General features: G+C 42.2%; 1 protein-coding gene across 4 annotated transcripts in view; it reads left to right on the forward strand.

Moving 5' to 3' along the window:
- MAP4K4 (mitogen-activated protein kinase kinase kinase kinase 4) overlaps positions 1-13,771 on the forward strand; it is a 271,290-nt gene that overhangs the window by 236,605 nt on the left and 20,914 nt on the right. For 2 of the 4 annotated variants that reach the window (XM_077482654.1, XM_077482656.1), the window contains 6 exons: positions 4,180-4,188; positions 4,768-4,943; positions 5,208-5,328; positions 6,132-6,314; positions 10,063-10,180; positions 11,152-11,322. In XM_077482654.1, coding sequence (XP_077338780.1) covers positions 4,180-4,188; positions 4,768-4,943; positions 5,208-5,328; positions 6,132-6,314; positions 10,063-10,180; positions 11,152-11,322 — 778 coding nt within the window. The remainder of the gene's footprint in view (positions 1-4,179; positions 4,189-4,767; positions 4,944-5,207; positions 5,329-6,131; positions 6,315-10,062; positions 10,181-11,151; positions 11,323-13,771) is intronic. The other 2 variants (XM_077482655.1, XM_077482657.1) reach the window with 1 other exon arrangement.

Raw genomic sequence — 13,771 nt, forward strand, 5'->3', positions numbered from 1 at the left:
ACAGTATGTACCTTTTTTTTTTCTTCCTTATGATTCACACCTTATTGCTTGCTTGCTTAAAAAAAAAAAAGCTGTCTGGAAGTGGGAGGGATTATATTGAGGCTGTCTTTACAGCTTTGCTTGCCAGTGTCCAATCACCTAAAGTTTGGTGCATAACCTATGGTATAAGAATCAGTCAAAACTTCTTAAATAAAACCATATTTCTCATTCGTTCATTGACAGACACAGGTGCCTTTATTCAGAACCATAAGGTTATATCATCTCCGCAGGAGTGGGACTAGGCAGAACAAAAACCAAACACCTGGCTATGCCCATGGGCTGTCCTCAGTCAGTATATAACCCCCCCCCCCCCCCTCTCTGCTCTATTCAGGTTTTTTCTGCCTAATCAGAAGTAAGGGCCTAGTTTTCTGCTTGGGATCTCTAGTCCTGGGAATTTTTTTTGTTTAGTATTTTCTCTTTTCCTGGATTTTTTCCAGTGAGATCTACAATCAACCGACGGGCTGGACACTTGATCAGCCCAGTCTGGCCAGTGAGCGCGTGCAGACCGCAACTATGCGCTAGGTCACCCGTGACATAGCCCCACTGGACAGGGGCTAGCCCTGCGAGTTAAACATCTTGTGAGGTTGCATATGACCGGGTCTCAGCCTGTTTCGCAGCGTTCCTCATGGCTGCTAGCCCCCCCACTTCAGTGGCGAGGAGGATCTGTCCAGGAGCGTTACCCGCGCATTTCGCTGGAGAGTTAGGTAAGGGGTCCCCTCCTCTCCTTCCCTAGAGTGGTGTGGGGCATGGGTACTCGCTGGGGTGGTCGGTATCTCCTCCACACACAACTCCCACCCCCCACGGGTATCGACTGGGTGTCCGTTCAGGGCTCAGATCAGTCCGGTCCCCCGGCGGGCCGTCAAAAAATTTGCCTGTGGCTCTTGCGGCAGCCTACTTATGCGGCCTGCTAGGCCTCGCCTTACCTGAGGAGTGTGTCGCTGTTGGGGTCGGGGCCCCGTTCGGTGGCCCCCATGGGGGGCCTTGGTCAACGTCCCCTATGTGGACCTTGGGCAGGGGGGGATCCCGGTTGGAGGCCTCTGAGTTTTTTGGGGTAGCGCTTAGGCATATAGCCTAGTATATGGCACCCCTGCCCTCCCCTGTCTCGAACAATCCTATCTGGCTCGGCCACCACGGACGTGGCCCACCTTGCAGATGGCCATGCTCCCTATCCTGTCAGGGAGGGATGATTGCAGAAGTTCAGGAACCTTTCAAGATGGGCGATGCAGCTGCGGCGGAGGGCCGGTACCCCTTTGGATAAGCCGTCTTGCACGGCAAAAGTGTTCCCTACTCCCTCTTATTTTGACTAATTTGTCCATGAAGATTGGGAGTGTCCAAAGTGCCTTTTTTGTTTCCAAAACGCTTGCGGTATCGTACCCCTTTGGGGAGTCCCTCCTTCAGAAGTGGACTGTTCCACCAGTAGTGGACCCCCCTGTCTCTAGGCTGGTCAAGGCAACCATGGTTCCAATAGAAATAAATAAATCAACCTCTCTGGCTCCTAAGGGTCCAGCTGGCATACCTGGAGGGGAAGCAATATCCCCCTGCCTTGGCGTACCTGTTGGTCTAAGCGCTGAGGTTTGTCTGCTATGCCTCTTGGCAGCAGTTCCCGATTGCTGAGTCTGTCTACCCTGAACAACATCATGTCTCATCTTGATTTTGTCTGGTTACTTACGCATTGTTTTTTGTGCCCAACTCCAGCACTTCCTCTGTTTTGCTGTGGGTGCGGAGCATTTTCAGCGTATGGTGTTGCCCTTTTAATCTGGCCACCGCTCTTCTGGTGTTCACGAGGTGTTGGTCCCGTATCTTGCATGGTTACGTCAGTGGGGGTTTGCGGTCCTGGGCTGCCTGGACAATCTTCTCAGACTTCTCGATTACCCCAAGGAGCAACGTAGTTGGGACTGAGCTCTGCTCAGGGTCATTGGACATTGGTGGAATCTGGACTACCAAGTAATATCCTGGAACTTCAAGTGATCAGACTAGGTCTGGATCATGGACGGTTCGACTTTGAAGGCTCCCGGTACGGATGCAGTCGGATAAGGCAACATCAGTGGCTTATGCGCTTCACCAGGGCTGTTGGCGGCCCTGGCTGTTGCCAGCATCCTCCGGTGGGAAGACCGCCTCGTTTCGGCCCTTTCCGACATACGCATTCCAGGAGTGGAATACTGTCAGACGGATGCCTAAGTTAGTTGGGGTTGGACCATGGGCCTTCAGTGGGCCATGTTTCATCTAATTTGTCTCCGCTGGGGCACTTATGAAGTAGATATGTTTGCATCTTGGCTCAACAGGACGGTGCCAAGTTTTCTGGTAAGGTCACAGGATCTTCTGCTGTGGCTTTTTGTACAGGATCGCAGCTGCTGGGATTCCGGTCATTCTATTGGCTCCGGATGGGTCCCCTCGGTCTGGGTACGTCAACTGTGTGCGCCTGGTCACCGACGTTCCTTGGCGACTGCCTCTCAGGGAGGATCTACTGTCCCAAGGGCCGTTCTTCCATCCTTTTAGAGTTTTCTGGTTTTAATGGCCTGGCTGTGATGAGCCAGGTGCTGCATTTCCAACACTGCTGATGGCTAGGGAGTCTACCTCCTAGGAGGTTCTACCTTCGGATGTGGAAAGTGCATATATCCTGGTGTGAGTTGCTGTGCATTCATCCTCATTATTTCTATGCGGCTCCGATTGCAACCTCCATTTACGGGGGGATGAGCAGGAATAGACCTCGAGTACCTTAGAGGGCCTGGTGTCAGTCTGGGTGTTCTTCAGCGTCCCCTGGTCTCGCACTTCCTGGTGCGTACCTGTTGTTCAAAGGGTTAGACTGTTCCCACCAGTGCGATTTCATCTATCACCATGGGATCTGAACTTGGTGATTTTGGTTCTCCAGAAGCCTCTCTATCGTCTCTCAAAGTATTCGGGAGGTTCCACCGCTTACTCCGTCTCAGAAGGTGGCCTCTTGGTGGTTATCACCTCTGCTCGCAGGGTGTTGAATATGGTGGCGTTATCTTGTCGTTCACTTTACCCAGGTTAAAGTGGTGCTTCGCCCTATTTCCATTTGAATAAGGACATGTGTTGCCTTTCTTGTGTCCCTGGTCAGCAAATCCCAAGAAATGCTTCCTTATCTGCCCTGGATGCGTTTTTGTGGGATTCTGGTGTATTTGTCAGCCACTGAGTCTGGAGGTCAGGCTCAAGGTATTCACGGACAGGAGAGAAAGGGGCTTGTCTGCTTCTTCTGCGACCTGTTTCTGGATGGATTGGAGAGATGACTCTGGGCTACTCTGTCATGGATCAGATTCTTCCTTTCCCTGTTAAATTGCATTCCTCTTGAGCTCTTGGTGCTTCTTGGGCCTTCTGTCATCAGGCGTCCGTTGGTCATCGGTATACATTTTTCACAAGTTCTACGAGTTTGCAGGCTGCTGTTTATGGGGCTTATTCCCTCTTGAAGGGGTATCGTTCAGGTTGGGTTCCAGCTTTTCCTGGGTAAAGCTTCTGTTACCTGGTTGGCTCTTCTGTTAGCCTTGGGATTTTTCATAGTCCCACCCCTCATGTTTGGCACTGCTTTGGGACGTCCCTCTGGTTCTGAATAAAGAAGGCTGTGTCTGTCAATGAACGAAAGAGAAAAATAGATGTTTGGACTTATTGTGAAATCCATTTTCTCTGAGTTCATTGACCAATACAGCACCCACCCCTCTATGGAGTTTTTTGATACTTCTATTACTGCTTGCTACTAAACTGAATACCTAGAGCAGGGAGGTGGTTATATACTGACTTTTGTTTTTGTACTGCCTGGTACTATTCCTGTGGAGACTATATAACCCTATGGTTCTGAATAAAGAAGGCTTTGTCTGTCAATGAACTCTGAGAAACGGATTTTACAGTAAGTCACAAATCATATTATCTACTTGTGAAGATTTTCCCCACACCATTTTTTGTAACCTCCATTGGGCTTGAAACAAGAGGGTTTTCATCATCCAAGCAGAAAACGAGCTTGATTGTTGGTTTCAAAAACTGAATTATGATAAATGTAACCTCTTTCTAAAAATTGATGTGTTTTTAAGTTGGAATGTTTTGTGGTTTACTTTTCCGCTGACATTTTTCTTTAATATGTCTTCCATGTTTTCTTCTGGTCTGTTCCTCAAATATGGTGCAACTGTCTAGGGAGAAGTGGTAAGTAGACTAAATATTGAATCATTCAAAAGATTACAGATATAGCAGTATAGTTATTTGCGGTAAAAAAACGATCTATGACGTGTTCACATTTATTTACTTTTTAGCTTACACATGCTGATGAAAGCGTAAATTGCAGTTTCTTAATTGTTTTACCTCCCCTGGTTGCCTTGCTTGTGTCCCCCCAGTTTTGTAACATGACTTGTTCCTGCTCAGCTGCATTAAAAAAAAATATTTGTCATAGATACCATCTAAACAATCCTTAAGAGTTGGGATTTGTGCTCAGACCTCAGACCTCAGAGTTCATCACTTAAACACCAAACACTGCAGTTTAGGAGGCAAGGGGGCATATACGGGCACACCTCATGCCTGCAAGTACCAGGTTTAACAGGGCTGTATTGGGGAATTTAGGTGGGTAGTAACTGCTGTGTAGCCTAGTTACCATGTTGGTTTAACTTTTATTCCAGTCATTTACTAGTTTGTTTACTTTAAATATGCCATCAGTACGTCATTCTCTGTCAAAACTGGTTTCGTTTTTTTATGTACGATTTTTATTTTATTTTTTACTTTTACATCCAGGACTTGACTGCTTTGGCAAAAGAACTTCGTGCTGTAGAAGATGTACGGCCTTTACATAAAGTAACTGACTATTCTTCATCCAGTGAGGATTCTGGCACTACAGATGAGGAGGATGATGACATGGAGCAAGAAGGAGCAGATGAATCAACCTCTGGTCCTGAGGATGCCAGAGCAATGTATGTCTTTTTTAGCCCCTTTATATGTTGGTCTTTGGTAAACATTGAAGAGAAAAAAAGTGACCTTTTAGTCAATTACACGTGGTTGTATTTTAAGTATTCTCAGCAAAATGACAGCAAACTGGTTTTATTGACCAGCACCTCCACTTTCATATATCTTTACCTATAGGAAATACTAGTTTTAGTGGTATTGAGTTTTTCCAGTCATGTGTCAGGTTGTTTAGAGGCTTAACATTTGCTTTTTATCCCTTGCATGCTGTGCAGGTCTTCACTGAATCTGAGTAATGGAGAGACGGAATCTGTAAAAACAATGATTGTCCATGATGATGTAGAAAGTGAACCTGCCATGACTCCTTCCAAAGAAGGCACTTTAATCGTCCGACAGGTATAATACCTAGACTGTAAGAAAAAAATAGATAAATAACCTAGCCAACTCTTCCATTCATTCTGTTCATTCTCTTGCATTCTGTCCTCTGTGATATGTTGTAGCAGTTAGCACCCATTCATTATGGCAGGCTTTTGTTGTTTCTGTGCATGAGCAGTAGATAGATGAAGCCCTTTCATTTGCAGCTTTCTGCATGTTTTGCACAGGCGCACTCTACTAACTTTCTAATAAGCCAGTGGTTTTCTGAACCAGAAGACTGTGCAAGAGCTTAATAATCAAGCAAGCACAGATCAGACCTTTAGTAATCAGTCCCATAGTCCTTTTTAAAGGAAAAGAGGATTAATCTGGCATTTCCGTTTATAACACTAACATTTTGAATTGGTGCCTAAACTATTTTACACAATATTAGCTTTTGCTTCAGAAAATGCAGAGTTTGTAAACATGACTTCATGCTTGCTGGTCCAGCATCTTGGTCAAGGGTGTTGGCTTCCTAGTACTTTGAATACACTCCATTAAATAGTCACCTAACATTTTAAATGGTACTGTCACAAGACTGCATAACAATTGGATTTTCTCCCTTCGCATTCAAATCCATTGTAAGCGAACTGAAGGAGAAAAAAATGGCTTTTATTCTAAAACCCTTCACCTCTTACTGTGGCCTCAAGACATGAAGTTACTTGGCAGCCCTGACTGTCCTACCCCTGTCAGTAATGTGAATTGTAATCCAACGTTTAGAATTTGCCAGGGATAGTATGTACTAAAGCAGCACTTGAACGAGACAAGTGTGACTGTTTTTTCTACAGAGTACAGTTGACAAAAAGCGTGCCAATCAACTTGAGAGCAATGGCTTTGCCGGGCGCATTCACCTCTTGCCAGATCTCTTACAGCAAAGCCATTCCTCCTCCACCACCTCCTCCCCATCCTCAAGTCAGCCGACACCTACCATGTCCCCACAGACACCCCAGGACAAGTTAACTGCTAATGAGGTATGTCTGACACTAGCTGGCTGCTTACTTAGAAAATAGGATGGTGACACAGTGTCTGGTGAGATGCTTCCCTGTTATCACCACTCTAAGCTTTTTTTAGGTCGTGCAAAACTAAACCTCTGAGCCTATATTCATGTGTTGCACTGTCATCTGCATGTCTTTACTGTCAACTAAATCTTCACTGATTACTTTACAGATTAGGCATCAGTGAACATGTTTCTTTTGTTCTGTGTTCTTCCAAACTCCTCACATGGCACTGCACTTTCTCTGAATTATATGTATGTATGCGTTTGTTAGTGTTTCTCATCTGCTTTGGGATATAGGCAGAACCTTATCAGTATAGAATAGTAGGATGTTCATGTGGGGAGCATAATTTGAACATTAAGAATGCTTGTAGAATTTAAAAACTGTAAGCATCTTGATTGACATTAATGGGACTCCCTGCACAGGAATGCACAGAACACCTGCGCATCCCCATGCAGGCAAACGATGCCCTCGCAAGGGTGTGCACTGTAGTGTGCCGGTATGAACAAGGCCTAATGGAGAGCATAGTTCCACAGAACTGAGTTAAAGCCGAAAACTATTTAGAGCCCTGAGCACTCATACACATGAATGATTGGTGTATTGTACACCCACTGCTCATTTCTCTTTTTCCTTCACTTTAGTTGCCATTGTTTATTTGCATCCACTGACAGGCGTGTGTACTTCAGCAACAGCATCTGTATTTAAGCTTAGTATATCCTGGGAGCACTGCTATATCCTGGCTGTGTATCTGAAACCTAAGAAATATTTTACCAATATTTCTTATAGGTCTTTGAAAGTTATTACTCCATCATTCAGATTGTTGCAAGATGGGTGATAGTCCTATATATTTGCCACTAATATCTATTTTCAGAACTGCAAATTTTAATAGAAGAGATTAGTTTCACTGTTAGCTGAGAGACTGGCACACCAGGGTAGATTACCGAAAACTGGAGAGTGCAAAATCTGGTGCAGCTGTGCATGGTAGTGCATGGTAGCCAAGCAACTTCTAAGTTCAGCTTGTTTAATTAGAAAATTAGTTCAAGCTTTTTAAGCTATATGTAACAATAAAGATTGTTTTAATAAGCATTTGTATGTGCCTACCTCGGCAACAACTTCACATCTACTAAAGTCCCTTTGGGAACATGTTACATGTTCCACCCAATTTTAGGGTGTAACATGTAACATGTTCGCAGTGCTGTAGCCACTGCCTCCCTCCCTCACCATGGCAGTTCATTGATTCTTCCTGTCGGGGAGTATCCACTTACCCATATGGGATGTACAGGCAAGCAGATACACTGATGGTGTGCTGGAAATCTGCATGGCATCAGCGATCCGCTGATCATTGGTGCAATGCTTTACAGGCTCCCTACTACAAAAAAATGAATTCATTTTTTTTTACCTGGAAAATTGTGCACCTTTTTTTTTTTTTTTTTTTTTTTTTTTTAAGTGAACTTCTCCTCCTTTGACCAAAGAAAAAACTGGATCAGTTTCTATGAAAAGCTGCACCAGATTTTTCACTCTCCAGTTTTAGTAAATGAACCCAATGTTAATTTTAGTGCTATAAAAGATCTCTCCTTCATTGATCTTTCCTCTAGTGTTCCTTGCCCTCTAAAATACCACCCACATGCTTCAAAGCTACTGTAAAGTCTTTCTGTTTCAAATAGGTAATTTTACCTTTATCTGTAAATAACAAGCGTGGGAACAACCTGCTCCCTTGCCTAATGCAATATCTGCTCTGATAATTGAATAATGAGCAGGAAGGCAGGTCTAGTCAGATGACTCTTGCTTTTGTTTGCGGTTATTGTGTGACCATTTTTGGTTGCTCACTGCATGAGCTCTGTGTAAATGTTTTAGAATTTGGCAGCTTTCGATGTGCATATTGCCAAAACTGTAAATGTTTGAGCCAACTGAATCTGAGTGCAAATCGGGTTCAGATGACCAAACCATAGCAGGAGTGGACAGCCTAAATTTTGTTTCTGTCTATAAACTGTCCCAAGTTCACAAATTTCCTCTAGCTATCCTTGTTTTTATGGCAAGAAATATAGGATCTAAAAAAGAACCAATATAACATTCTCAGTGCCCTTTGCAGTAAATGGCTGTATCTTTCTTGTTCTGTATGTGTCTTTCACTATGAGCTTCTGGCTAATACACCTATTGCTTTGGATTATTTTAAGCATCTCATATTCTTCTTTTTGCTTCAGTGTTGAGCTTGTGGTTTGCCTTATGTTCCCTGCAACATCTTTTCCTTCCTCTTGTTTATGTGCCAGCTTCATCTGCAAGCAAACATTATGAATGCATTTCATCTAATGCACTTTAATGGCATAATCAATCACTATGTTCAATGTATTGTGTCAAGTATTTCATTCTACATTGACTTTCACTGTCCCTTTAAATTGTCATGATTGGGTTTTTCTATTTATCTAGCTTCCAGATATTTTCTTTTGAAGCAGGTACAAGTTGTGCATTCACAATTATTTTCGTTTTAGAGCCTACAGAAATTATTTTTCAATTTGGCTATTTAAGTAAAAGCAAGTTTTATGAATATAAAAATAACAAAGGATTTTTAATTGCCTAATTTAATTGGTAACTTGGGCTAAAAAATTAGCACATCTCTGCAATATGTTAGCATTTCCCCACATTTTGTCTCTTTACAAAATTCTACTTATAAATACCATATAATTCTGGCAGAAGTCCAATTGGCTCCTAAATTCTTGCAGTATGCTTGGGATTTCAGCAGTGGCACTGTGCTGTGAGCAATGTTGTCTGCCCTGTCTGAATTCTCCCCTACTGAACTACAATTCCATCCCTAGCCCTTTCCATATCTCCATAACATAAGAGGGAAGTGTTCTGTAGCCCACGAGGGTTGCCAGCACTTCTCTTGAGATTTCAGTGCAGAAAAGTTTTTTGTCAGCCCACTACAGAAAGTTAGGAGCTTATTGAATTTTCTGCAGGAAGAACAGATATTTTGTGTAAATGTGTGCATGTATTGCCGGGATGTACTTTAATTTTGTGTGTTGGGGGATGTCGTTTTTTTGCCCAGACATGCTGTTTAAGTACAGTACTGTGTAGTTCCACTTGCATAGTGCTGTCAAATATTAGCAAGCAGATGGCGCTATTAAATCCTCTTCCACAAAGTGCTGACCTGCACTGCACTGTGGCATTGTGCAGGCAGTAGTTTGCTCCAATGTAGAGATTTAGGGACCATTTAAATTGTAGAGCTAAATCATAATTCTTAGAATATCACAGCTTTACAATAACGTATGAAAATACTACAGTTAGTGTAATTTAAATTTTTTTGTTTCGTTAAAGGGTATTCATTTTCTAAACATTTTACTAAAGTGCCCTTGTTTGTCACCTATTTACAGAAATTTAAATACACAATAATATGTCAGATTAAAAGCCACAATGTATAAAGGTTTCAGCCAAAACAAACTTCGATAAAGCAAACCTAGTGTATGTGTAGTAGTTTAGGCGATTACAATCACAGCAGTGTAGAATTGGCATAAAGACATATTGATATTGCAGCCTAATTTGAATTAAATTGCTCCTATGTTACCGGTAATGTAATATAGAAATTATAATCTATATGCGAATCATAGTTGCCTTATTTTTCACCCAGCTTCTCTAATAATAGAATGTAACCACCTCACCATCTACCACCATGCACAGTATCAGAATTATGTTAAGATTTTGATGTTCACTTATATTTTTTCATTTGCTTCAGACCCAGTCAGCAAGTAACACCCTCCAGAAACATAAATCTTCCTCCTCCTTCACACCTTTTATTGATCCTCGATTACTACAGATATCTCCGTCCAGTGGTACAACTGTGACATCAGTGGGTAAGTGTTCTACTTTTAGCACTAAGCATCTGTTCATCCTATACCATTGCTACATTAAGTGCTATATAGTGACTGGTGATTTAGGAATTAAGTTTTTTATAATTAACAATTAGTCTAACCTGAAAACAAATGGACAATAGTTCTTAGGCATTTTCTCATAATCTATTACTGATGTGTAGATACTGTTGATATTTGACATCTCCAACCTGCTTGACCTTTCCTCTGATTTCCTGTAAATATAGTATGTGTTCTTGTGCTCCAGGCTAACGGCTGCCCTGCTTCTAACAACCTTTACATTATCGTTGACTATATCAAACATAGGCAGGAAAGAAGCCTTCCTCATTAGCTGTGCAGTGAAAGAACTCTGGTATCGTGATTAGCAGCTGACCACTGCAGTACCCATCAGTGAAAGATCATTATGTTCAACATATTTTGCCTTACTTTACTAGTTGTCTCGCTGAGTTGTACGTGGTCACTGTCAAGTGACCAGAAATGTATTTCAGTTCTGCTGCCTTTTGGATATGACGAAAGTGCATCTAATGTTTTCTACACCCCGTGTATTGCTGGCTACATTTGTCAGTAAAGGTTTGACTCCCAATTGCATGCAGAGCTAAGCCCCTCTTTTGTTTATCACCTCTGTACCAAAAAAATATCCAGCATGTTAAATAGTTGGTCTGATCTCCTTATTACCTTAGTAAACTATTATAATTACCCATATCCGCTGGTCAGATCTCAACCTGCCTTAAATGTTAATTTTCAGTTAATTTTGTGTTACTGTAGGTGCATCTGTGTCACTCAGTCCCATTAGTGGTGTCTGCCTCCCCCACCCTGCTTGCTATGTGCAGTGTAAATAAAGCTGGCAATGAAACAAATAAATAAGTTTTGTCATTGAACATATAACCGCTTATATCTTTCAGGTACTTACATGCGCACACTGGAAGCTAACCTTAAAAATACTAATTTTATTTTAGTGGGATTTTCCAGTGAAGCGTTGAGGCCAGATGCTATGAGACAAGATCCTACAAGGAAAGGATCAGTTGTTAATGTTAATCCCACGAACACAAGGCCACAGAGTGACACCCCTGAGATTCGCAAATATAAGAAGAGGTTTAACTCTGAGATATTATGTGCAGCTCTGTGGGGTGAGTTTTTATCATATGGTATTTAAAAGAACAGTGTTATGTAAGACCATCTACTTTGCATGAATGACGGTCATAATTGTACAAGATGCTTTTCTCTGTATTATATTTATTACAGGTACTTGTATAGCGCCATCAGTTTGCTTATATATTTTACTTGCATATCAGTCCCGCCCTCAAGAGCTTACAATTATAGCACTTCCCGCCAGTAGGGCCATCACATGATGTACTGGACTTTGAGTGGATATATCTGAATGATGCCAGCAACTACAGGCATCATTCAAATATCTTTAAATTTTTTTTTTCAGCTGGTGTTTTCCCTCACATGTAAAAGCCATCTTAGTGGTTGTTTACCCACACTTGATTGCTTTTACAGGCACCCCCCAACCCCCCAAGATCCCCTCTAACTCTAAACTGGTAACCTGTAAACATTTTTTAAAGCGCAGGCTATGGAAATTTTTAGGTACCGAAGTTTGACGCCATTTTATGATTGTGCACAACTTTTAAAGCATGACACCTTAAGTAGCTATTTACTTGGCATTACATCATCTTTCACATTAGATGAACGAAATGGGGTAAATCTTGTGTTCCGTTTTTTTTTCTTAATTCTTGAGTTTTTTTTGCCAAAACAATAGTATTTGAAAAATTGCTGCCTAAATACAGTGTGACAAAAAAATTGCAACAACCGCCATTTTATTCCCTAGGGTCTCTGCTAAAAAAATTATATATATATATATATACAGTGGGGAAAATAATTATTTGATCCTCTGCAGATTTTGTAAGTTTGCCCACTTACAAAGAAATTAAGGGTCTAATTTTTATCATAGGTGTGTTTTAAATTATAGAGACAGAATTTCATCCAAAAATCCAGAAAAAAACACGACGTGAAATGTTCTAAATTGAGCTGCAGTTCCGTGAGTAAAATAAGTAACACCCAGGGAGAGCGCTTCTCCTAGGGGGTTTACCGATGTGAGGAGCCACGAGTTCTGTTGGGGGACCCCAGAAGACAATGATTGGGGTCACACTGTTCAAAACAAACTGCACAATAGAGGTAAGTATATGTTTGTTACTCAAAAAAAAAAAGACGAGGGTTTACGACCCCTTTAAGGCTTCTTGGCTGTCGCTTGGCAACTCAACGTTTCAGCTCCCTCCATCCATTTTATTTTATTTTTTGTTATAGGATTACAGTCTGGAGACTGGCTAGGCCACTCCATGGCCTTAATGTGCTTCTTCTTGAGCCACTCCTTTGTTGCCTTGGCAGTATGTTTGGGTCATTGTCATGCTTGAAGACCAATCCATGACCCATCTTCAATGTTCTGGCTGTGTAAAGAAGGGTCACATCCACGATTTTACAATACATTGCCCTGTCCATTGGCCCCTCAATGCGGATGAGTCTGCCTGTACCTCTAGAAGATAAACCACCCCAAAACATAATGTATCCACCTTTGTGTTTGTCTGTAGGGATGGTGTTCCTTAGGGTCATAGTCAACATTTTTCTTCCTAAAAACATGGCGAGTCGAGTTGATGCCAAAGAGCTCAATTTTGGTCTCATCTGACCACAGCACTTTCTCCCAATCCTCTGAATCATTTAAATGTTCTTGAGAAGGGGGACCTTGCAGACACTGCAGGATTTTAATTGGTGGTGGCATATTGTGTTACCAAAGGTTTGTTGACTGTGGTCCCAATTGCCTGGAGATCGCTGCTCCGACCATTAACCGCGCCAGAGCATCGATGACGTCACTCCCGCACATGCGCACGGGAGCTGCCACTAACGGCACATCGCCGTTAGCAGTGGCATGCTGCTAACGGCGACAGGTCGCCTGCTTGCCGATTTCTACGGCGCATGCGCCGTAGACAGCTGTCACTGTCTTTTACTAAATATCTCCTAAACCGTGTAGGTTTAGGAGATATTTCTTGGACCTACAGGTAAGCCTTAATCTAGGCTTACCTGTAGGTCAAAGTGGTTTGTAAGGGTTTACAACCACTTTAAATTGACAAGACTAATCGATGTACCTAATGAGCACATACTGTAGCCCGTCTGTGGGAGCCAGAATTATTGTTGGTTGGTAGGGGATCAAATACTTATATTACTCACTGAACTGTAACTCCATTTATAACAGTTGTATCATGTTTTTTTTCTGGATGTTTGGTTGATATGATTTCTATCATTTAAAATACACCTATGTTAACAATTATAGACCCTTCATTTCTTTGTAAGTGGGCAAACTTACAAAATCTGCAGGGGATCAAATAATTATTTCTCCCACGGTTTATATAATGTTTGGGGGTTCTGAGTAAATTTTCTTGCAAAAAAAGATGAGGAATACCAGAATGGGGCCGATGTGAAAAGTGGTTAAGGTCCCTAGCTCACATTCATGCATACACATACCAGGGCCAGTTTTTAGACAGGAGGCAATTAACCTACCAGCGTGTCTTTGTGAAACTTTGCCTT

The sequence above is a fragment of the Lithobates pipiens genome, unplaced genomic scaffold (genome assembly GCF_037356315.1).
Source record: "Lithobates pipiens isolate NorthernLeopardFrog02 unplaced genomic scaffold, aLitPip1_a1.2 Scaffold_16, whole genome shotgun sequence".
In the NCBI taxonomy this organism is placed as follows: domain Eukaryota; kingdom Metazoa; phylum Chordata; class Amphibia; order Anura; family Ranidae; genus Lithobates; species Lithobates pipiens.